We start from the raw sequence: 25,661 nt of genomic DNA, 5'->3' as shown, positions 1-25,661 counted from the left end.
GGCGAGGGGGGGCCGTCTAGGTACGGGGAGGGGCTAACTGGGGTAGGGGCGGGGCTTGTGGAGGGGTGGGGCCTGGGGCGGAGGCGGGGCCTGGGAATAAGGCGGGGCGCGGGGGCGGTCTAAGTACGGGAGGACCAGCTCGGGGTAGGGGCGGAGCTTGTGGAGGGGTGGGGCCCGGGCGGAGGCGGGGCCTGGGAATAAGGAGGGAGAGGGGAGGGCCAGCTCGGGAAGGGCGGGACTTGTGAAGGGGTGGGGCTGGGGCGGAGGCGGGGCCTGGGAATCAGGCGGGGCACGGGGAGGGGCCATCTTGGGAGGGGCGGGGCTTGTGGAGGGGTGGGGCTTGGGGCGGAGGCGGGCCTGGGAATCAGGCGGGGCGCGGGGACGGGCTGCGGAGGCGGGGCGCGGGGCGGAGGCGGGGCGCCTGGTCCCGGCCGGGATAATCCGGGGCGGCCCCAGAACCAGCGGCGTGCAGCGCTCCAGGTAGGCCGTCCCGCGCAAAGAGAGGGGTGCGCGTGAGAAGCGGCACGATTTGCCAGGTAGGAGCTTGCAACAGGGAGCTGGAATGGGGCGCCCTGCAAGCTTGGGCAGCCCAGCGATCCGCGCCCTGCAACGGGGCTCAGGAACGAAAGGGAACTGGGAGTAATGTGGCCGGCAGTGAGTGACCTTTCTGAGTTTGTGTTTAAAATGACTCCAAAGCAGTGTTGTGCATTAGTGATTTTTTTAAAGATTTATTTATTTATGCATGCAAGAACTGGGGTACAGGCCAGAGATGCGGGGGGTGAGAGGATTCACCAGAGACAGACTGGGGAGCAGAATAGGCAGTAGAAGTGATTAACTTCAATTAGCAATGTTACTTTATTTCGTGTGTGTGTGAGAGGGAGAGAGCTGTACAATTCCAGGTTGCCCTGCCTCTATGACAAAATTATGCTTCCCTTTTGTTTCAAGTAGAGAATTGCTTTATGCAGGTTCATGTTCAGGTTCCAAGGTTTTCATGATGAAAATGTAGATGGGAAAACTGCAAATCTCTTGCTTTTCTGTATCCAACATAAATCTTGCAAAATGCATTTCTTTTTTTTTAAAGATTTTTTTTTAATTTTTTATTTATACAAGAGCTGGGGTACAGGCCAGAGGCACAGGAGGGTGACAGGATTCACCAGAGACAGAGCGGGGAGCAGAACTCAACCAACTGAAATACACTGATGAGGGAGCAGCGGGTGAGACAGGAGAAGTCTGTTGCGCCATGTGGGTAGCTCCCTGGCCGGCGGGGAATTGAACCCGCACTGCAGAGGCTGTGGTCAGCTTCACAGCGCTGTGGTCAACCTGCTGCGCCACGGGGGAGGCCCCACAAAATACATTTCTTAACAAATGTGTGCTGAGAAGGGAATTTATGTTCCTAATTCTGAGAGAGATGTCTTCTTAAATCCTAAGCATACTGAAGCCCAAATTTTGATCTGAAGGGAGCTTTTCCTGACATATCTGCTTCTATGTGATGTGTGCTATTCTCACAGATAAATCATTAAATTTGACCCACCAAATCATTAGTTTCACTAATGATTCAAAGGGAATGTTAAAATTATTGTTGTGTTATATTGTCCTGAATATTGCAAAGTTGACACTGAAAAATAGCATTTTCCTCATACTTTCAGATGGGTTTGAGTTACTTTTACATCCTTCATTATAGTATATATATGTAATATAAGGCATCTGAAATATAATTATATAGCTATGATTATAGTTACAGTTACATCCCTTTTCTTCAATTCAATGTGTGCATTTTCCCATGCAAAAACAAATCTGTAAGAGTAGCATTTGAAAATCCGAACTTGTGAAGTAGAGCTACGATATTGAATCTATGCATCTCCTTTTTGTGCTCCCTCTGGAAATCCCACCAAAACAAGAAAAGCAGAGTTTTTTTAAAAGTCATAAACCACTAGGGTAAGGAGAGGATAGTAGACGAGAGCAATAATATTTTGAAATCTAGAAAGGAGGTGCTTAAGTGGGAATTGATTTTGTAGACTGAAGAAAGCTAAATTCTAAGCTGGCAATGTGGAAATGTAATGAACAATTCTCTTTGCATATAGAATCCTCCAACACTCAAAATAACAGCACTAGTTACCTCCAAGAGGTAGAAGGGTGTGGTTAAAACTAGGAGGATTGGGCCTCCCTGGTGTCACAAAGGGTTGATCGCAGTGATGTGAAGCTGTCCACAGCCTCTGCCATGTGAGTTTAATCCCTGGCCAGGGAGATACCCACATGGCACAGCAGAACTCTGCTGTCTCACCCGCTGCTCCCCTCAGCAGTGTATTTCAGTAGATCTGCCTGTTCTGTTCCCCACTCTGTCTCTGGTGAATCCTCTCACCCTCCCGCGAATCTGGCCTGTACCCCAGTTCTTGTAATATAATTAAATAAATCTTAAACAAAAAACAAACAAACTAGGACGTATCTACCCTCACCACAGCAGTAGACTCTAAGGGTTTATATATCAGGGAAGGTAGAGTAAAGAATCTCTGAACTGGAGGGTAGGGTGGTGGTAGTACCTTACTGAGAATATAGGGATTCATTGAACTCAGGAAATGAGGGACTTGCTCCTTTAATTTTTGCAGTTTAATATAGGAATGTTTATGTACAACCAAGTTTATCTTGGAAAACTTCTCTGTGCAAAGAAAACAGAGATAAAATCTAAGTTTCCACATGAAGCCTGCTTCGATCCCATAGTGAAGGGTGTAAGTCCAAAAGTCCCACTTGAACCATGACAGCTTTTGATACCCCTCTAAATGAGAATAGATAAGAGTTGCTAAACATTTGAGGAAAGTCACTAGTTTGAAAGGTTGCGAACAGGATAAACTAACAGAAAAAACTTGTCATAGATGACGCAGGTAAATAAAAGAATATAGCCATTCTGTCCATGAAATAAGAACAAAATAATATAAAAAGAACACCAGAGAACAAAAAGGAACTCTTGAAAATTAAAGACTAAATATCAGAGGAGAAAAAATAGCAATTGCAAAGAGAGAGAGATAAAAATGAAGGCAGCCCCATAGAATATATGGCAAAAAAATTTAAAGAGATGGAAAATGGAAGAAATATGAGAAGTATACAATACCAGACAAAAGGCTCTACAGCCAAATAAAAGGAGCCCCAGCAAGAGAAGCAGAACAAAAAGAGAAGCATCTGAATAATTCAAAAATTTTTCCAGAATTAAAGGATAGTAAAGATGGGGGAATAATTTTTGCAGTTTAATATAGGAATGTTTGTATAAACAAATACTTCTTTAAGATGGAATGTTTGATCAGTTTAGTGTCCAATTTAATGGCGAAAGCATTTGATGTAAACTTCATGTGCTGGAGGTGTCAAACATAATGTCATCTGTCCACCAAACCTTTTTCTTTTTCCCACTGAGCAATCAGATAAACCACGTTTCCCAGTCTCCCCTGCAGTTAAGTTGGAATATGTGATTTAGCCCTGGCAGATGGAATATGGACAGGCCTAGTAGGCCTACCTGGCCCCTAAACCTCCCATAAGATCCCTTCCTTCTCTGTATCTTTTAGTTGGATGCTGAGAATCTAAGAAAAGACTCCAGTTGAGCTTCTAGTTTAAAAGAACTCAGCCAAATGCATGAAAATAGATGACAACTACGGCAAAGAATTATGAAGTTTCAAAAACTAGGGTCAAATAGCTTTAAGGAGAGAGAGAAATATCAGTCACGTAGAAAATATCAAGATTGGAGTGTGTATGAACTTAAACAGTAACTCTGAAAGCTAGAAGGCGGTGGAATGATTCCTTCTAAATTGTGAAAGAAATGTTTTCTTTTTTTTTTTTTTAAGATTTATTTATTTATTATTTATACAGGCACTGGGTACAGTAAGAAGCGCAGGAGGGTGAGAGGATTCACCAGAGCCAGAGCAGGGTACAGAACAGGCAGACTGATAAAATACCCTGCTGAGGGGAGCAGCGGGCGGCAGGAGAGGTCTGCGCGCCATGTAGGACCCTTCTCCGGTGGCCGGGGATTGAACCAGCGCTGCAGAGGCTGCGGGCAGCTTCGCAACCCAGCACTCAACCGCTGCGCCACCAGGGAGGCCCGAAAGAAAATGTTTTCTAATCAAGAATTCTGTAGCTAACAAATGTATACATCAAGGATGGGGAATAGTGTAAAGACATTATGTACATGCAAAGTGACAAAATTTTTTTCTCAGAAAGCTGCTGGAAGTTATGCTCAGTGGGGGAGTGGATATGGATGGTAACCACAAAAAATTAATATGAGAGATTCATCAAAAGTCAAGAGGGAAATCTCCAGGATGATGATCTAGAGACACTCCAGAATGCTGACTGTCTAGCAGGCATGAGGGCATCCAGGTCAGAGGCTCCAGACAGTCTTTCCTGCATGGTGATGTCCAGAAAATCCTAACAACTAGAGGGGGCCTCCCCCATGGCCCTGGGGTTAAAGACACAGCGCTCTCAAGCTGTCACCAACCACTGCAGCACCGAGTTCGATCCCTACACTGCTCCCCTCAGCAGTGTATTTCAGTAGATCTGCTGTTCTGCTCCCCACTCTGTCTCTGGTGAATTCTCTCACCCCCTACACCCCTGGCTTACACCCCAGTTCTTTTTTTTTAATTACTCTTTTTTAAAAGATTTATTTATTTATTTATTTATTTATTTATTTATTTATTTATACAAGCACTGGGTACAGTCAGAAGCGCGGGAGGGTGAGAGGATTCACCAGAGCCAGAGCGGGGAGCAGAACAGGCAGACTGACGAAATACACTGCTGAGGGGAGCAGCGGACGGCAGGAGGGGTCTGCGCGCCATTTGGGACCCTCCCCCGGTGCCCAGGGATAGAACCAGTGCTGCAGAGGCTGCGGGCAGCTTCGCAACCCAACGCTCAACCGCTTCGCCATCAGGGGAGGCCCTACACCCCAGTTCTTGTATGCGTAAATAAATAAATCTTTAAAAACAAAAAAGAATCCTATCAAAAAGAAAGACTAAGAATTTATTTATAGGAGAGTAGGACAATTGTCAGAGTTTACAGTTTAACAGGCACATAGAAATTTTATATATCTAAAAATGAACATTATTAACTGCAAAGTACGAAAATTGTACAGAAAAGGAAAAGTAATCATAGAAAACTGTGTGGCTATCTGTGAATAGCATTTACCTAATCATGTCCCCCCAAATATTTAATCAAAAATGTGCTATGGGGCCTCCCTGGTGGCACAGGCAGTTAGTTGAGTGCCGTACTGTGAAGCTGTCCGCAGCCTCTGAAGTGCCGGTTCGATCCCCGCCGGCCTCAGAGCAACCAACATGGCACAGCAGACCTCTCCTGTCTCGCCCGCTGCTCCCCTCAACAGTGTATTTCATCAGTCTGGCTGTCCTGTTCCCCGCTCTGTCTCTGGTGAGTCCTCTCACCCTCCCACGCATCTGGCCTGTACCCTGGTTCTTGTATTAAAAAAAATAAATATTTAAAAAAAGTGCTATGACTAGGTTGGAAAGATAGGAAAAATGAGAATGTGTGTGTGTGTGTGTGTGTGTGTGTCTACGTGTCTGTGTGTGATTGTGGTGTATGTGTTGGGAAGCTGAAAGAGAGCTAAACACTTTTTTTCCTCTAGATGTACCTAACAATGAATAATCAAGAAGACACAAAACAAGGCTGCCATTGGTAGATAAGAGTCAAATTTCAAGATTCAGATTGGAAATCGGGACTGCTATTTTCGTAACTGTCGAACTCTTTAAATCGTGCGCACCATAACATTGATTCTAAAAAGAAGTAAATTTTAAAAGAAGTTTTAAAAATTAGAGTGAGGTGCTAGAAAAAATTCTAAGCTTACAAAAGTTACAACATGGGAAATATTTATTTTTTGTCCTCTCCTTTTTGAAAAACTGAAACCCTACTACTATAAAGTTAAGATATAATTCAGTTTATTTACTGATCTTTCCTAATGTGGAATATGAGGTATGACTCTACCACCAGACTCAATGAAAGTTATTTTTTTAAAGATTTATTTATTTGTGCAAGAACAGGGGTACAGGCCAGATGCGCAGGAGGGCGAGAGGATCCACCAGAGACAGAGTGGGGAACAGAACAGGCAGACTGACTGAAATACACTGTTGAGGGGAGCAGCGGGCGAGACAGGAGAGGTCTGCTGCGCCATGTGGGTTGCTCCCTGGCTGGGAATTGAACTCATGCTGCGGTGGCTGCAGTTAGCTTCATAGGTTGCGTCTAAACCCCTTGAGCCACCATGGAGGCCCTGAAAGGTATTTTTTTTAATACAGCTTGTACTTGGATGTTGAAATATTTTTTAATAACCATACAGCTAAGGATACTAGGTCTTCATTTCCTTCATCAATGCGATCACAATGCCTTTAATGACAACATTGCAAATATTTTCTGTTTAGGTATTGAAGAGATCTACTTGTAGGCAAAGTTGTCTCTGAAACTATGGCTGATGCAAAAACTTTACTTGATATTCAAGAGTACCCTGACAATGAGGTGCAGAAACACCAAGCGCTAACTCTGGAAGAATGGCAACAAAAGTGGGTGAACCGCAACATTGCATTTCATCAAGAACAAGGAAATCAGTAAGAAATATTTGATCTATAACAGAGATATGGTCTCTCATTATCTGACTGATTTTAAGATGCGTGTTTTCAGTTGCTCACATGTTAGCACCTCTGGCATCAGAGTTGTGGCCTATAACAGTTCAGCTGGCAGTGTCATTTCTTCCCCTGGAGTACACATCATGATGTGACTTACAGCTGGTGCCATCTAAGATTTATGAAATGTGTCTTAAAAAAAAAAAATCCCCTGTAGCACCTGTATATTGGTTACATATGCTTATAGATCCAGCAGGTACTTGGTAATATTGTTCCTCACACCTCCAAAGTGAAAAGAGATATTCTTCTTCTTTTTTTTTTTAAGATTTATTTATTTATGTAAGAACCAGGGTACAAGCCAGATCCGTGGGAGGGTGAGAGGATTCACCAGAGACAGAGTGGGGAACAGAACAGGCAGACGATGAAATACACTGCTGAGGGGAGCAGCGGGCGAGACAGGAGAGGTCTGCTGCACCATGTGGGACCCTCGCCGGCGGCCGAAGATTGAACCAGCACTGCAAAGGCTGTGGACAGCTTTACAATGCAGCGCTCAACCGCCTGTGCCACCAGGGAGGCCCAAAAAGGGATATTATTCTGACTTGGCTTTGCAATAGCAGTTGTATTGTCTATTGGGGGGCAGGAGAGAAGTTGAGAGAAATTCATGAATGAGCTAGGATAGTGAGCAGTGGATTAGAAGTAGCAGACTTGATGGAAGCAACAATAAATCAGGGCCTGTGCTAGGCAGTGTGGTCATGACACATGATCCTTGTTCCAGGCAGCTAGTCCCACTTCCCATGGGACATTAACATTATTGAATTTGTACACTGAGTGGGAGTGAGCCATCATCCCGGAGCCTTTGCGTGGGATTTCTCTGTCAGGTAGATGGCCTTAGAAGGGGGTAAGTCTTACTGTGGCACGAGTTCAATACCTGGCCAGGGAGGTGACCCACATGGCACAGCAGACCTCTCCTGTCTTGACCGCTGCTCCCCTCAGCAGTGTATTTCAGTCAGTCTGCCTGTTCTGTTCCCCACTCTCTCTGGTGACTCCCACACTTCTGACCTATACCCCAGCTCTTCTATGCAAAAAGAAATAAATAAAATCTATATATAAAAAAAAAGAATCTAACTTTTCAGAGCCACTTGTGAGACCTGGAACTCATCTAGAGAACACAGCATCAAATGAATGTTGAATAATTCACCGGGTCCAGTCCAAAGGTTTCCCTACATTGCACACGTGTGTGTACACACATGTGCACACATACACAGAACATTTAGAAAATTAACAAAGAATTTTTAAAACATAGCAGCCAAAGGGAAAAAAATCTAATTTTTTGGCTTTACTTACTACTCAAGAAAGCCCCTGGTTTAAGTCAGATTAGCCTCTCACTGCTTCTCTGACCGAGCAAGTTACTTAACCTTATTGTGTCTTCGTATGTAAAGGGATTATAATAATATTTCATAAAGTTGTTGCAATATTAAGTGACATAATGCATGAAAAGTACTAAGCATCATACAAGGGTAGTCCTTCCTCTATGCATTGGACTCATTAAAATCAACATTTTTTTTTTCTCCCCAGGCTATTAAAGAAGTATTTGGATACTTTTCTTGAAGGCAAGAATGGACTGAGGGTATTTTTTCCTCTTTGTGGAAAAGCAGTTGAGATGAAATGGTATGAGCAGATAAGTATTAACATACTTTCTTTTCTTGATGATAAATACTCTGGGTGGGTGAATATTTATTTTTAAATATTTATTTTAATTAATTTAGGCATACAAGAACTGGGGTACAGGCCAGAGGTGTGGAGGTGAGAGGATTCACCAGAGACAGTGGGGAGCAGAACAGGCAGATTGACAGAAATACACCGCTGAGGGGAGCAGTGGGCGAGACAGGAGAGGTCTGCTGTGCCATGTGGGTAGCTCCCTGGCCAGGGATCGAACTCATGCCACAGTGGCTGGGGATAGCTTGATAGAGCTGAGACTTAACCCCTTGCACCACCTGGGAGGCCCCAGTGAATGTTTAACGAATCAGAGGTTAAAAAATTCTATCACCCAGAGATGCACAAGGATGCTTTATTTTTAATAGACTATTATTGATGGGTATATAATTAAAGACAGTTATGAACAGAAACAGGGAAGTGACCTAATCTTTCTATTTTGAGCTTCAAAGAAAAAGAATTGGTTTAGAACCAAAGTGTGATTGGGAGGGCAAGGGAGCCAGCCTTAACCTGTTTCAACTAGAGCCTTGTGCAAGGTTTAGTTTTTGAAGGTGGTTTAGAAATTTAGCTAAAGTAGGGCCTCCCCGGTGGCGCAGTGGTTGAGCGCTGGGTTGCGAAGCTGCCCACGGCCTCTGCAGCCCCGGTTCGATCCCCGCTGCTCCCCGGCCACCGGAGAGGGTCCCACATGGCGCGCAGACCTCTCCTGCCGCCCGCTGCTCCCCTCAGCAGTGTACTTCGGTCCTTTGCCTGCTCTGCTCCCCGCTCTAGCTCTGGTGAATTCTCTCACCCTCCCGTGCTTCTGACTGTACCCAGTGCTTGAATGAATGAATGAATGAATAAATAAATCTTTAAAAAAAAAAGAAATTTAGCTAAAGTAATTTTTAGATATTTGCAATAGAGGTGGACAGAAAAATTCAACATAGCATAACTTTTAACAAGACAATGTATATAGTCTACAGTTCAGCTCAACTTCCCTCTCCATACACAGAAGAGATTTTATCATAAGTCATTGTTATAAAACCAGTGATGAAGAAAGTATTTCTTATAAATAATTCTGTGAAAAGAATTCACTTTAATTAACAGACTACCATATATGGATTGCAGTAGGTCATAAACCTAGCAATCATTTTCTCTGCAGAACTCTGTGGTTATTGTCATACATACCAAAGTTAATTTATAAACTTGTATATTGAGAAGTTTCATCATTAAGCTGGAAGAAAGGTTAGTAAACAAAAATTGGAGTAGCTTAAAAATGCTCTGTCCCCTGGGCCTCCCCGATGGCGCATCGGTTGAGCGCTGGGTTGCGAAACTGCCCACAGCCTCTGCAGCGCCGGTTCGATCCCCGGCTGCTCCCCGGCCACTGGAGGAGGGTCCCACATGGCGCGCAGACCTCTCCTGCCGCCCGCTGCTCCCCTCAGCAGTGTACTTCGGTCCTTCTGCCTGCTCTGCTCCCCGCTCTGGCTCTGGTGAATTCTCTCACCCTCCTGTGCTTCTGACTGTACCTAGTGCTTGTATAAATAAATCTTTAAAAAAAATGCTCTGTCCCCTATATATACTAAATAAAAGTGGCTGACCTATAGAACATGTATGAATTTGGGTTGATTTTCAAGTAGAGATAGTGACATTTTTTTCAGCCAGCCCACGTATTCTGCTCATCTTACAGCTGAGCGCATTGGTGAAATGACTGCTATAGTTTCAAATTCCAGTATGGCCATGAAAGTGAGACTCTTTAAACTATATTATTAAACCTCAACCTTACCCAATTCACTGAACCAGAAGAGAGAGCTATTTTAACCTGCAAGGAAATTGTTTTATCTCTAGAGACAGAGTGTCTTATCGCCATGTTACAAGCAAGAACAATCTAGTGCAGTTTTTGAGATAAGATTAGAAAAAGGTATGATGAAAACAGCCAGTTAAATGTGATCGTTGAATATTTTGGGCCTCGAGTCATTTGTAATAAAAATACCAAAAGTAAGCAAGAATTGCACATAAATTATCATAGGTGAGGATTTTTCATTTCTGTAATTAATCTGCATACTGAGATCTATAGAGATACCACATGTGACTCGATAAACTAGCAGCCCCAAAGCATTGAGGATAAGTGTTTAAGACATTTTCTTAGGTTTGTTTTTTTTTTCTAACAGCAACATTTTAATATAATCCAGCCTGTGCTGTCTATAGTAAACTATGCTTCATTTTCTTTTCTTTCTTTATGCTTAATTTTCTATATGGTGAGAGTGTCGTAGGGGAGAATTGGGAATATTCCAGAGGCACAGGAGTGAAAGAATTCACCAGAGACAGAGTGGTGAGCAGAACAGGTGGATTTTTTGAAATATACTCCTGAGGGGCAGCAGGTGGGACAGGAGGGGTCTACAGAGGGTGGGCAGGAGGGTCCTGCTTCACAGAAGATGAGGGTCCCCTAGGGTGACTGGTCTTGGGTGTGTCCTGACTGATGATCTGAATTAGTATAAAGGATCATCAGCTGTTTGGGTCAGCTAATGTCCAAGTTTCATTCCTTTTATCCATTCAAGCTGCCCAAATTTGCCAGCTGGGCAAGGAATGGAGGCTTAGTTTTTAAATTTAATAATGATAACACAAGAGAATGCAATAAAAATCCTTATAATTCAGACAACATTTCTGTTTATATTTCATAACTTGAAAAAATGCATGGAGAATTTTCAAATTTTCCCCATATGTCAGTTTACAAACTTCCCTAGGAAATACAAAAGACAATTTACTCATGTTTCATTTTAAAACTATACACAGTTGATGTTCTGGCCACAGAAAGTATATGGTCTCACACAGGTGAGAGGTCCAGTCAGCTGTGCTATATGTCTGGTGTTGAAATATGAGTGCTCTTTACACTCCGTCCATAGGTCACAGAACAATTTGAGCGCGACTTGAATTTCACATTTGCTGATGTGGGATTTCACCTGCAGGAGCATGCAGTGAAAGCTAAACTCTGTCAGGTCAACCAAGCTGTGTCTGAGTAGACAGAACACAATGCACACACCTCAGCCATGATCCGCAGTACCTCAGTTCACCCTGATTGCTGCAAGCCACTCCCATCCACACAGCTAGTGCTAGAACTTTCCATTTGAATCCCATCACTTCACAATGCTTCCCAGATGCCACCCTTCCAATGCCCCTGATGGAGTTTGGTGCAAGGGGTTGTTGGGTCCTTCTGAGAAAGAATTCAGTGACATTCCTGCGCAACAACATACAGTAAGTTTACTGGAGAAAGGAGAACAAGGAAATAGAGATGCCTGCATAGACACAGGCAGGCGGTCTTAAAAGATAAAAGCTGCATTTTGCCAGGACAAAGGGTATTCTTTTATAGTGTACTTTGATGGAATTATTGTGGAAAGTATCCCTTTGGGTTGGTCTTCGAAGAACAATAATCCTCTCTGCCCCCACCTCTGGCTGATAATCTTTTCTATATTTTTTTAAAGATTTATTTATGTGTACATACAAGAACTGGGGTACAGGCCAGAGGTGTGGGGGGTGAGAGGATTCACCAGACACAGAGTGGGGAACAGAAGAGGCAGACTGGGTGAAATACACTGCTGAGGGGAGCAGCAGGCAAGACAAGTTAAGTCTGCTGCGCCAGCTGGGTCACTCCCTGGCTGGGGCTCCAACACGTTCTGCAGTGGCTGCGGATAGCTTCACAGTGCGTCGTAACCCGTTGTGCCACCAGGGAGGTGGTCTTTTCTGACCACCCCTTAGGTTCCTGGAACCTTCCATGGCCAGGTTTAGGACAAGATTCATTGATCATCCCTACCCCCACCTCTGGTGTCTGTCCTTGTGAGACCTCCCATCCTAAACTTTTCTTTTTCTTTTTCTACTTTTTTTTTGCATTTTATTTTTTTAATTTATTTTATTTTTATTTTTTTACTTTAACATTCATCATTTAAAAAATTTTTTTAGATAATATCTGTTTCCCCATCCTAAACTTTTCTAAGATTCCATCACCCCCACATGGCAGTTTTTAGACATTTCATAACACATAAGACTGTGCCACCCATTCTAAAGTTCCTGTCTTTTTCCTTTGTGATGTGATAAAAAGTTTTAATGTTGGGTCCCATCCCATTTTCCCCACAAGCTTCATGATTTTTTTTTTTTGCATGATTTTTAGGAAGGTATACGGTACATGGTAGCAGAACTGACTATGTGTTTATTTAATTTCACATAAAATCATTATTGTGCCTAGAGTACTTTTTTCTCTGGAATCCAGGATGTCTAGACAGTGAATTCCATAATTATAAAGCTTACCAGGGAAAGACTGTTTGCATATGGTAATAAAAGAAATTTCTGTGTGGTGTTTCTTATCAGTAAACGGCAGTGATAAGATTATTATAGAACTGACACTAATATTCTAGAGTGTTCTCTAGTACAGTAGCTGTGAGTCACATCTGCTAGCTAAATCTAAACTAAGTCACACTTGCCATGTCTCAAGACCTCAACAGCCAATGTGGTTTGTGGCTGTTGTATTGGAAAACACAGACATAGAGGTTTTCATCATTACAGCAAGTTTTAAATGGACAGAGCCAATTCTGAGAACTTGAAAATAATTTCTAATCCATAACATGCTTTTAAATGGGAAATTCTTCTAATCAAGACTATTTGTAGTAAATCAATATCTTAAGTTATAATTTTCTAAATTTTAAATTTTTGCTAGTCACATAAATCAGTTTTTCCAAATTCCATATAACATAAATAGTGAGAATATACAAATGTGCTTCTTACATGTTTTATGAAATCCTTTGAACCTGAATTCCTATAGAGCTCCTAAAATTAAGGAAAATGTGGGTTTGTTGAAGTACTCTTTTGTCTAGTACAATATTTGATGTAATATTTTAAGTGTAAATATATGATTTTATGCAGGTTTGCAGATCAAGGACACAGTGTCGTTGGTGTAGAAATCAGTGAACTTGGAATACGGGAATTTTTTACAGAGCAGAATCTTACTTACTCGGAAGAGCCAGTCATGGAAATTCCTGGAGCCAAACTATTCAAGGTTTGTTGTGTTTTTGGTAAATAGTTATTTCCATACCTCCACAGTAGCAGTTTTTCTCAGTGTGAGTAAGTGAGGATACTATACAAGCGTGAGATGATTTGCAAATCTGATTTATCACCAGATTCACATAATGGATGTTACAGACACATGTGAGGAGGTAGGGCTTAAAGATAGAGGCTAACTGGCTGCCTGGGTGGTGAGGGATAAATGTATATAAAAGCTGAGGTCAAAGCCTGTCTATACTCATGTTTCTGGTTTTGGTTTGTTTGGTTTCTACTTCCAAAAGGCATTTCTGAGAACCTGTCTTTTGCCCCACCCTGCATAAGGCATGGAAGATACAAAAACAATTCCCATTCTAAAGAATCTCCCAGCTCAGGAGCAAAGAGAAACAGCAAATGCAGTTGGTCATACACATATCTAATGTAATGACATGGGGTATTAAGGGAACAGAAAGGAGAGTTACCTAACCCAGCCTGGAGGTGCTTTCTGAAGCACGGTGACGGATGGGGCTGGAAGAGACAGGAGTCAAGTCCATGTTCTCAGGCACTGCAGCCTGCTCTCCAGTAGGGTTTTAAGTGGAAGCATGACATGGTCAGATTTTATTTTATTTAAAAAAATTTTTTTAATTTACTTTTGTGTAGAAGAACTGGGGTACATGCCAGTGGGGTGGGGGTGGGTGAAGAAGATTCACCAGAGCCAGAGTGGGGAGCAGAACAGGTGGATCTACTGAAACACACTGCTGAGGGGAGCAGCGGGCAAGACAGGAGAGGTCTGCTGCTCCATGTGGGTCAGGTCCCTGGCCGGGGATTGAACCCAGGCGATAGCAGTAATAGTGCTGGGACTTACGCCTGGGGACTTAACCTTAGGAAGGCCCAGATTTTCTTTTGAGAAAAACCATCCCTGTGACCTGAGAGGAGGAAAATTTGAAGGGAAGTAGCCTGCAGGCAGGAAGACCAGAGAGGAGGCTATGAACAGTGGTCCAGGAAAGCCATCTTGAAGTTCTAGAAAAGTGATGTGGCCTTTAGTGGAACGGGTAACTTAGAGCAATGCTTAGGGCCTCCCCTGGTGGTGCAGCGGTTGAGCGCTGGGCTGTGAAGCTGCCTGCAGCCTCTGCAGCGCCGGTTCGATCCCCGGCTGCTCCCCGGCCACCGGAGGAGGGTCCCACATGGCGCGCAGACCTCTCCTGCCGCCCTCTGCTCCCCTCAGCAGTGTACTTCGGTCCTTCTGCCTGCTCTGCTCCCCGCTGCTCTGGCTCTGGTGAATTCTCTCACCCTCCCGCGCTTCTGACTGTACCCAGTGCTTGTATAAATAAATAAATAAAATAAAAAATTTAAAAAAAAAGCAATGCTTAGATGTCAAGTTGGCAGGATTTAGCAGTTAACTGAGTGGGGATGCTAGAGAATAAAAGAGAAGCAAGTTGAAGCACAGAGACGTTGAGTTTTATCCAGAAGAGGATGTGTTTGAGAGACCAGGGGAATGACAAGGAGAGCTGGTTTTATGTCTCCGAGGCACAGGATGGGGTTTGGGCTGGAGATGAGAGCTTTGGGAGTTTCCTTCATTTTCTGACCAGAATGATCGCACAGAACTGCTTCACAAACTTGGGGTAAAATGTGGAAATCAAGACCAACCCAATGAGGGCCTCCCTGGTGGCATTGGGGTTAAAGAAGACAGTGCTGTCGGGCTGTCGCCAGCCACTGCAGCACGAGTCCAATCCCCAGCCAGGGAGCAACCCCCATGGCCTGGCAGACCTCTCCTGACTCGCCCGCTGCTCCCCTCAGCAGTGTATTTCAGTAGATCTGCCTGTTCTGCTCCCTACTCTGTCTCTGGTGGATCCTCTCACCCCTCACACCTCTTGCTTACTCCCTGGTTTTTGTATGCATAGATAAATAAATCTTTTAAAAAATTAAAAAAAAAAGACCTCTGCAATGAGAACAAGCGGAAAACATTTACTAAGAGGGAACCAGCCACTTCCATTAAGCAGTGGAGTGAAGCTGGCCAGGGCAGTGGAAAACTTTGTCACGAAAAGCAGGCAGGTTTCAGGTGTGCCTGGACTGGGCAGCTGGAGGTGCACTGGCTGGGAGTGGGGCGTCTTATGGGATTGCTTTGAGGAGAAGATTTGGCTTTTCTGCTTGATCCTGAGTAGGGGATGGGAGGGTGACTCTGGGGGTTGCAGGGTCTGGGTCCTCTTGACACACAGGCTGTGGTCATTGTCCACTTGTCTCATCCGTCTCTACCAAAGTGCCACATCTTCTAAATATTGCAATTAATTGCTCATCAGCAAGAGTCCGGGTAGCACTTTATTTTGAAGCATTCCAAATGCATTCTCCAACGCATTCTCAAATCACCTGCAAGACTGGAGTTTAAATCACCTCTCAGACAAAGAGGCCAGTCCTGCTTCCAGATTGCTTAATGGAGCACTGGTACCTCACTTGAAATCATCTGTGGATCTTTTAAAATTTCCAGGGCTGAGGCTCACCCTTCACCAGGTAACTAAAATTCTCCAGAGTGGCTTTAAAGCTCCCCATTGATTCTCCTCTGCAGCGTGTGCCCAGACCAGGCAGCCGAATTCACTGGCTTTTCTTCCCACACTGCCCACCCCTTCACAGCACTTCCAGGCTGGTCCTCGAAGATCCTCCCTCCTCTCTCTATATCCCTCTGTCGCCTCATTTCAGAATAAAGTCCAACAGTTTCATGTCCTGACCTATCTTCCAACCTTGCCCTTCACCCCTGTTCCCACAGGCAGATGTCCCCCCACAGTCTCTGGACATGACAGAGTCCACGTCATGTAACCCCCAGACTGCGTCCCTGCTGTCCCCCTGCGATGCCTCCGATGCCCTTTCTTGTTTGGTCTTTCCTGATGCTCCCGGGAAGCTCCTGCAGGTTCTCAATGTATCCACAGTTCTGGGGCGCGTGACCAGAGCAGTCAGTACACACCATTCCGGGACCCCACACCTCTCTGCTCCACCTGACTCCTCACTGTGTCGAGTTCATGTGCATAGTGTAGAGGCAGGCACAGTCCTGTCTCCAGGCTCTCAGGAAATGAATGTCCATTAGTAAATGAATGCGGCTCACTGCACTTCTCTCAAATAACCTTCAACCCTCTGCGCCCTCTCCATCAGCCTGCCTGGTAACTGGTTGACCTGTGAAATTATCTTCAGCAAAGTCGTAATGGAGGTGTCTGCTGAAGTAATCACGCTAAAATTCAATAAGCTCTGAAATGAATAATAGCTACTCATCTTCAGGGTTACCCTCTCTTTGATTTACCTCTTTGTGTTGATCCAAAAGAACCCATAGAGGTTAAAAAATAACAAGGTATGGGGCATCCCCGGTGGCGCAGCGGGTTGAGCACAGCGCTGTGAAGCTGTCCGCAGCCTCTGCAGCGCGGGTTCGATTCCCGCCCAGCCAGGGAGATTCCCACATGTCACGGCAGACCTCTCCTGTCTCGTCTACTGCTCCCCTCAGCAGTGTATTTCAGTCAGTCTGCCTGTTCTGTTCCCCACTCTGTCTCTGGTGAATCCTCTCACCCTCCCATGCCTCTGGCCTGTACCCCAGCTCTTGTATAAAATAAATAAATCTAAAAAAAAAAAGAAAATTTGAAAAAAAAAATAACAAGGTGCCATTAAAGTGCATAAAATTATGTTCTTCATGTTAAACCACACCTTGTCTCCACCACGTTATCTTTGCTCTGTCTTCCTCCCACCTCCCACCTTTTTCCCTGTGATTGTTCCTGAAGCTCCTAACAAAGTATTTTTTTTTCTTAAAATTACAGAGTTCTTCAGGGAACATTTTGTTGTACTGTTGCAGCCTGTTTGATCTTCCCAGGTAGGACTGAATACTATTCTGCACTTTGGGCAATGCTGGGCTTGGGGGTGAAGATCTTTGCACCACTCCCATCCATCTGCAGCACCCACGAACCATTGATTGGGGTCTCAGTTCTGCAGTTATTTGACTTATCACTGCAGCTGGTATGTCTGCACACTTGATAACACACTTGTCCTTGGAGAGATTCCAACTGGGAAATATTATGATGACCTTGGCCAGGTATGAAGAGGGAGGGAGAACAAGGCAGAACTTCTTACCTGACTCAGTAACAGAAATGGATTTCTAGATGTGCAAGGAAGTGAGAGCTTATCTCCTGGAAGTCCTTGGGTAGCTCCCACATCTACCTGTCCTTACTGACCCCAAGGAAGAGCCGAAATGTGTCCCCTTTGTTTGCAGGTGCTGAAGGGCCAGCGTGCACTGTGGGGAATGCTTTGTTTTGACAAAGACTTAATATTCCTTGCATAAAGTGTTTTGCTTTGTTCCCTTTCTCTCTCTGGTAGAGCAAATATTGGCAAGTTTGACAGGATTTGGGATAGAGCAGCATTAGTCGCTATCAACCCAGGAGATCACCAACGGTTAGTAATTTGGTTTCTTTAATTTATGTTGACTTTTTAAACCTTCTGATTGCCCTTTTCCTGGGCCCCAGAAAATTAGCTAAACTTTTTCAAGTTGGAAGTAGCTTGTTATTTGTGGACTTAGAAGACCCAAATCCAATACCATCTTTGTCACAGAAGCATAGGGTTTGGACCTGGTTGAAAAGCTTGTGGCTCCATCACTTGTAGGCTGTGTTGCCCTCATCAAAGTACAGACTTCCCCAAGTCTGAGTTTATCGCTGCGAAATTGTGATATCTCTGTTTATTTCACCATCACCACATCCAAAATATTACCAGATAACACCTACCAGGCACTTGTCATGTGCTAAGCATTGTTTGAAATACTTTATGTGAATCAACACATTTAATCCACAAAACAACCCCGTGAGGTATAAAGAGTCATTATCCCCATTATACAGCTGAGAAACTTGAGGTCAAAGAGATTAGGTGTCTCATCCAAAGGTAAGCAGCCAGTGTGTGATAGATTAGACTTCCAAGACCACAGAGTTTGGCTGCAAAGTCCATACTGGTGAATCCCGTATTGGACTATTTCACAGTGTCCTCGGGGGAAATAGGGGGAATAATATGTGTGGAAAGTGCCCATTAACCCTAGATCGCTGTTAGGATAGTAGCTCTTATTAGTAATTTTATTATTGACCTTTTGGTGATCATTCTTGTTGTATTTAATCTCATTAGAAAATAAAATGAGAATATGAGCCCATCCTGTGTAAAATGACACCCTCCTATCTTTCCAATTCAGATTCACATCCTTGGATATAGCACATGAGAGTGAATTACTGAGCTGGTTGGAGACAGCTAAACACATTGCAAAAAAAAAAAAAAAAAAAGGCTGGACTACACATCTATGAAATAACACTTTTGCTTTAAAATTGTTTTTTGAATAAGGCTTATTTCTAATCTCTTCGTTAGACCTTGCCTTATCTTTTTAATACACTTTCCTTTGGTGATAATTCATGCTCCTGTTTTCCTTTCTCTTTCTGTTCACCACTCCTGCATCGCTTTTCTAGAACCTTCCTGAAATGCCTGAAAGTCCATCTTTGCTTTTCTCTCTTACATTTGTTCCTTGAATGGTCATTTCAGTTCTCTTGTTACTTTTGTTCAGTTATCCAGCAAATATGAGTTAAGCTCCTACTATGTTCTAAATATATACTATACCAGATGTTGGGGGAAAAACTGAACAAATCATCCATGGTATTTGGCATGATCATTTTTTATATTCCATCATTTGGCATGATCATATTTTATATTCTCCCAAATATCCATATCACATTTCCATTGTTTGCTTTGCATTTCTTGTGACATGAGTATTCTTTATCGATTGATTTGTCTCCATTAAACATCGCATTTGTGTAGTAAGACTCAATTCCACTAAATATCTGACATCATGGGTGTTTCCCAAGTCTTTGAGATGCTACTCCTCTTTGAGGTTAGTTCTCTGGGGGATTTTGGTTTGCATGGATAGAATCCACAGTAGGTAGCAAGCTGGAAGTCCAGAAACTAGCATTCAGACAGACCACATATAGGTTATTTCTCCACCATATGGCATATTAGATATTCAGCGCATAGTAGGAACTTAAAAATATTTGTTGAATAAATGAATGACAGCAAAGTGGACTCAAAGCAAAGGAAATATATTGTTTGTTTCCAGCCAGCCACCACCACTTCCTCTGTTCTAGATATAAAGCCCATTCAGGTGGTCTCCAAACTGCTTAATTCATGATTGACAAAGACTAGTGAGGCCCCTTCCAGATCTCTGACTTAGGGAATCCAATTCCAGCTTAGCCACAGACTCTATGCCCTTCATAGTGCCCCAAACTTACTCTTTCCTCTGCTCCCCAATCATGGGGCAGTTCACCACCCCAAGCAACCCTGATAACATGTTGGTCTTTGTTATTTATTAAGTGCTTAGTCAATGCTTTATCTGTACTTGTCAGTACTGGGCGTCTCTCAATTGCTCACCAGCTTCTGTGACTATTGTATCTCGCGTCTGACATAAGCCAGTGCCACATACAGTTGTCTTACTGAATTTTTGGAAACCGATTGAAAGTTGACATTCCAAGAAGAATAAAGGTCACCAGTCTGGAAAGCCCTACCAAACCAGTCTGAGAAGGACAGCAAGTTCCTTCTACTTCTTGAGAAAAAGCAGAAAGTTTTCAAAATAAAAATTTCTACTCAAAACTTTGCTTTCAAGAAAGAGCGATCCACTCAAGCCAGCTCTAGTTAGGGAGGTTTATGTCAAGGAGGCTGAAAGAATCACAGTAGCTAATTCTGAGTGCTTGCCAGGTACCAGGCATTTTACCTGTGTTAATTCACTGGATCCTCGCAGCAGCCTGTGAAATGATTACTAGTCTTCACCCCACTTTACAGATGAGGAAACTAAGGCATGCAGAGGCTTAGTGTTTGTCCAGCCCATGTAGCCAGTAAGTGGAGGAGCTGGCATTTGCGCTCAGGTGCTGGGCAGAGCTCACATTCCTAATCCCCATTCTGGACAGCCTCCCCAATTTCTCACTGAGCTCCTAACAGGGTGCAGGACAGAAGACCCTGGAGAAACTGGTGCGCCTAGAAGCCAGACTCCTCCCTCAAAGCTGGGCAGACTGTCCATCTGTCTGTATCTCATGGTCTCTACCTCCCTGTATATGTCTCTATCCTCCTGTCCACACCACTCAGTTTCCTCCATTACTCGATTTCTGCTCCTCGCTAGCTGACCTGCTCAGGGCACTCCTCAGCTCCACCCTCCCACAGCAGGACAGAGCAGTAGCCACAGTGCCCAACAGCTACTAACTAGCAAGCCCTTTGTGGGGCGGGGGGGTCTCTTAACTCAGTGGAGATAAGAGACTTGGGAAACTTCTGGCTCTACAGGGGCCCAGCCCTGGCTCTTCCCGGAAGACTGATGGTCCTAGACTTGACTGGGAAGCCAAGTCACCTGCTTGCCAAGGTCTCTGGAGTAAGGATTGTTCCTAGGGCATTCGCGGCCTGCAGCAGGCTTGGCAGACATTCGTTCTGCCTTGAGCTTTTGCCTGTTCGTTAGTCTTGTCTCTCCAGCTTCATAGGGAAAAGGATTGTGTGTTCCTGGGGAGTCTCAGCCACCCCAGATGTTTGTTAACTGCAGCATCCTACTGAGTCTGGCTGGAACTCCAGCCTCTCATCTTGCAGCAGGTGCCAGGCAATGTTGATACCTTGCCTGATCTGGGCCACCAGTGCGGCAGGGCCTGGGTTCACAGTGGTCTTCGTCTTCCAGTTGGGTGGGCTCTGGAAGTCTCATTTTGATCCCCAACTTCACTTCTTCCCAGCTTAGGCTGGAAACTCCCCATCCCTTTTCTGGTTTTTAGGGTGAGAATTAACATCCTACCATTCTTAGAATCAAGCTCAATAATGAATTGACAGTGAGTCCTGGTTTGCCACCCTGCTCCTCCCCTTGCAGTCTTTATCTTTTATTTAAGGATTTATTTATGTATACAAAAATTGGGGTACAGGCCAGAGGTACAGGGGCGGGAGGGTAAGAGGATTTACTAGAGACAGAGTGGGGAGCAGAACAGGCAGATCTACTGAAATACACTACTGAGAGGAACAGCAGGTGAGAGAGGAGAGGTCTGCTGCACCGTGTGGGTAGCTCCCTGGCCGGTGATCAAACTCATGCTGCAGTGGCTGCCGATTGCTTCATATTGCTGAGACTTAACTCCTTGCACCACCAGGAAGGCTCCTGCAGGCTTTACTTTTGCAGAGAAACATAACCGTTTTTTTGCGTTCTTTTTAGCTACACAGATATCATGCTGTCCCTCATGGAGAAAGGGGCTCGCTACCTATTGTCTGTTCTTTCTTATGATCCAACGAAATATGCAGGTAAAGTGGTTTTTTTTTTCCTAGTTGTCTCGTGTACTGACTTAATTCTGGACATCGGTAACATTAGTTTCTTGTAATTTATCTCATTACATTGCTTCTATACATCATGATAAGTTTGTTTTTGTTTGTTTGAGGTATTTTTGCTAGTGGAAACTAAAGTGTTTTTTTCTCCTCCTCTGGATTTGTTTTCTCCTGTTCCATTCCCATTCACAGCTCAAGCTGTCGAAGAGGGAGAAAAATGGATAATGTGGATATAAGAGGAATTTCATAAACCCTGGATTAGGAGGAACATCTCCTGGATTAGGGGGCAGGAGATTTGGTTTCCTTGCTATGTTATAGCATATCTGTGTGTTGGGCAGGTGCCTCCTATTTTAGCATTAGAGTATGGGGTGAGAAATGAGCCAGGGCAGGAAGGTGGAGTGAAGGAAATCTCTAAACTCCTGCTGTTTTTTAATTTCTGAATTCTGTGCTTCATTTGTTACATTCTTTTATAACTCTCTTTGTTTTGAATTTGTAAAGGTGATGATTCTTCTGGACACATTTTAATGTGCTTGAACATTAAAGCTCAACCTTTTTCATGATTGAACTTTTATTTTCCAGAAGAAAACCAAACACACAAACTTTATATTGGTGAAAATACTCTTTTTGATTTTCAATGGACGTTTTTTAAAAGTGCCTTGTTTTATACTCATTCACTTTAAAAAAAAATTTTTTTTTTATCTGTTGGAGTACATCAGATCTTAAACACTTGTTACAAGATTAGTCTACAACTAAGTCTGGGACAGTTAGTTGAAAACAGAAATCAGTGGAGCTTGAAGGAGACTCAGGGCAGCCTTCACCCATTTGGATAATTTAGTTATATACCTAGGTCATTGGAAATAAGGTCAGGGTGAACCCTGAGAATTTATTTCTTTAGAGATTTAGAATTCGATCTATAGAAAGAATGCTTGACCATATTTCTCTCTCATGCAGGGCCACCATTTTATATTCCAGACGCTGAAATTCAGAGATTGTTTGGTAAGTTATGGACGAGTGTTGGAAGTTAAAGTCAACCTCACAGTTAGGAGCTGTTAGCAAAATCTGTTAGTATCTGGATATGGGTGAAGTTTAAAAGTCAGAAACCATTTCATTGACGACTATTTTATCCTTAAAAAAAAAAAAAAATGACCCATTTCTGAAATATGCCTTTTGAGGTAGTGATGGGCTCATGTTAAAGACCTTTGAATTCTACTTAGAGAATTCAAAGAAGTTTAACTCTTAGGAAATATAGTGATAACAATAATTTAGAATTTAGATATGTTGCCCTTAGTACATGCCCATTTTCAGTAAAAGAGAAGGAAAATATTCTGTACACTGTTTTTAAGTCTTTTGATGTGTTTTTAGAACGCCTGATTGTATTCTTCACAAAAGTTAAATCCATTACCCTTTCTTCCCGTTTCAGGCTCAATGTGCAATATTCATTGTCTGGAAAAGGTTGATATTTTTGAAGAAAAATATAAAAGATGGGGGATTGATTACCTTTTTGAAAATTTATATCTACTTACAGAAAAGTGAGATACAAGCAAGAAATAGCAACATGTTTTTGAGCAACTAAAATGTATTAAAGAATGAAAATATAATGGATGTCTTTTGGAAAAATTGTTCACAAATTGTTCACCACAGATCTTTGCTCAAAAATGCATAATTTTAGAAAAAAAATCACATATAAATGATAAAGTTAGCTTTGGAAATGAGAGGGGATGGGAGATTTTACCTGTGTGATCTATTACAGATTGCAAGAATCCTTCAGTGTCAGCTGAAGGATTACTTATATAATTAAAAATTACTTGTATTACTCATATAATTAAAAAACAAAAGTATAATGTGTATAATAAAAAATATAACAGATGTAAAAACATTGGCATTCTCTATGAAATTTGGATCCATTAAGGGAATAGAATATTTTAACAATGATCAAGATAAAATAAAGTGGCCCAAGAAATTATATAAAATACTAGCTTTGCTCATATACCCTATTCTCAAATCCTAACCTGTCTTCACATTTTGCCTCCTTGTGTAATTATATATGGAATAGAATCAAGAAACAAATGTAAAGATTAAATCAACAAAGTAACCTTTGTAGAACCAAAAATGTTTTTCCCAAACGCTGTAAAAATAAATTTTTAAAAGTTTTTAAATCTGAGTTTGGCAAGTTTTTGTTGTTCCTAATTGAATCTTGTTTATTTTTTAATTTTTTTAAAGATTCAATTATTTATGCACACAAGAACTGGGGTGTAGGCCAGAGGTGTGGGGAGGTGAGAGGATTCACCAGAGACAGAGTAGGGGACAGAACAGGCAGACTGACTGAAACACACTGCTGAGGGGAGCAGCGGGCGAGTCAGGAGGGTCTGCTGCGCCATGTGGGTAGCTCCCTGGCCCAGGATCTAACTCAGGCCATAGTGAGACTTAACAACCCTTGGCCACCAGGGAGGACTGAAAACAAGATGCTTTAACAACTAGCTACATAATTTTCTAGTATATGGCAGTACACAAGTATTTAATCTTCCTGCTGTTATTAGAGACCTGCAGCAAATATAAATATTCTTGAAAGTGCTACAGGAGTCAGATTCACTGATGCCAGAAGTCAGAGTCCTATGCCAAGAATTCTCAGATTCTCGTGGCAGTATCATGTGATAAGGCTGTTATTCCAGGTCCTGACTCTGCACGCTAGGAAAGAATTCCCCAGCGAATACTAAGTGTAGTTGAATCAGACAAGGCTTTACTAGAGACCCACGCATGAGGAGGCCCTAGTGCTGGGGAGGATCGTTAGCCTCCTGGCTCCTGGAAAGGAGTTAGAAGGAGATATTTAAAGGGAAGTGCATGAGGTGGGGAGGGAGAGAGCAGTGTCATAGCTTGTTCTGGGCTGGGTTATGCCCAGGCATGTGCAGATGGGATCCATTGCCATTGCACATACCGGTTCTTGGCCTTCTCCCTCCCGGCAATTATGAGATGATTGTTAAGTCCAGGTCTGATGCTTTTTGTCCATCAAGGCACCTTATGGTCAGTGTGGTGGACAGAATTATCTGGCAGGGCTCACCAGTCCATGATTTAGTCCACCTGCTCAAACAGGACTTGGGACAACTCTTCTAGCTCACAATTTATTTGACCCAGGCTCTCTCAGCCGCACTGGGAGTACACGCAGGCAGATGTCAGTGAATAAGTAGTCACGTAAGCCCTGAATCTGTAAGGATGACAGTCCTGGGGACAGCATGTGGGAGGAGAGGAGAAAAATACCATTTGGATGGTGCCTTGAGAAACACTCAAAATTTCTAAATTTGAGAAACATTAAATCTCCAGATTCTCATTTCCAGCATGTATCTCCAGCTTGTTTTGATGTCGGTGCACAAAACATTCAAGCTTGAACAGCTATCCCGCTTCGTCCCCACCCAATCCTGCACTTTCTTGGGAAGCCAAGTCTCGGGGGTGTGAGTCATGAAATTAGGTAATGGTCAGAATGCTGGCTGGGAAGATGAAAGCTGGGGACCTTGCCAGAATCCCGGTCAGAGCATGAGGAATCACGCAGGTAATGGGGACCTGCTTGTGGGGAAGCACCCTGAGATTAGCCCGAAACTCAAAACTGACCAACCCAGCAGAAAAGGTTGGCAAAAGTACCACGTTTTTGCTCTTTTAGGCTCACAAGCCAGTGCTGACGTATCTACAGTCTTTGCTCCTCTTTAAAAGGTTGTGCCTCAGGCGTCCCTGGTGGCACAAGGGGTTAAGATGCAGCACTATGAAGCTGTCGGCAGCCATTGCAGCATGAGTTCGATCCCCCGGCCAGGGAGCTACCCACATGGCGCAGCAGACCTCTCCTGTCTCGCCCACTGCTCCCCTTAGCAGTGTATTTCAGTCAGTCTGCCTGTTCTGCTCCCCACTCTGTCTCTGGTGAATGTGTGAAGGACTAGTGTGAAGGGAGGGGTGTTCTTTGGAGAGGCAGCAAACAACAGAGAACATGATGGCAAAGCCCAGCTAGAATGCGGGGGTCCTCAGTAAAGGCACAAAATTTTTAGTGCTGAAGATTTTGTGCAA

General features: G+C 43.4%; 1 protein-coding gene across 2 annotated transcripts; it reads left to right on the top strand.

Annotated features, from left to right (window-relative positions):
* Nucleotides 1–426: 426 nt before the first annotated feature.
* Nucleotides 427–23,750, top strand: TPMT (thiopurine S-methyltransferase). 2 transcript variants are annotated; one of them, XM_037518914.2, is made up of 9 exons: nucleotides 427–480; nucleotides 6,393–6,575; nucleotides 8,166–8,258; nucleotides 13,188–13,320; nucleotides 17,090–17,142; nucleotides 17,643–17,717; nucleotides 21,511–21,596; nucleotides 22,569–22,613; nucleotides 23,038–23,750. In XM_037518914.2, exons 2-9 carry the CDS (start codon nucleotides 6,436–6,438, stop codon nucleotides 23,148–23,150), a joined length of 738 nt encoding a protein of 245 aa, XP_037374811.1. In that variant the 5' UTR covers nucleotides 427–480; nucleotides 6,393–6,435; the 3' UTR covers nucleotides 23,151–23,750. The 2 variants fall into 2 exon arrangements, with proteins under 2 accessions (XP_037374811.1, XP_037374810.1); XM_037518913.2 differs by having other exon boundaries at nucleotides 427–536.
* Nucleotides 23,751–25,661: the final 1,911 nt, after the last annotated feature.

This window comes from Talpa occidentalis, unplaced genomic scaffold (assembly GCF_014898055.3).
Source record: "Talpa occidentalis isolate TD23 unplaced genomic scaffold, MPIMG_talOcc4v2.1 talOcc4.2, whole genome shotgun sequence".
In the NCBI taxonomy this organism is placed as follows: Eukaryota; Metazoa; Chordata; class Mammalia; order Eulipotyphla; family Talpidae; genus Talpa; species Talpa occidentalis.
Note: the sequence above shows the minus strand (reverse complement) of the source record. Positions and strands in the feature narration are given on the sequence as shown.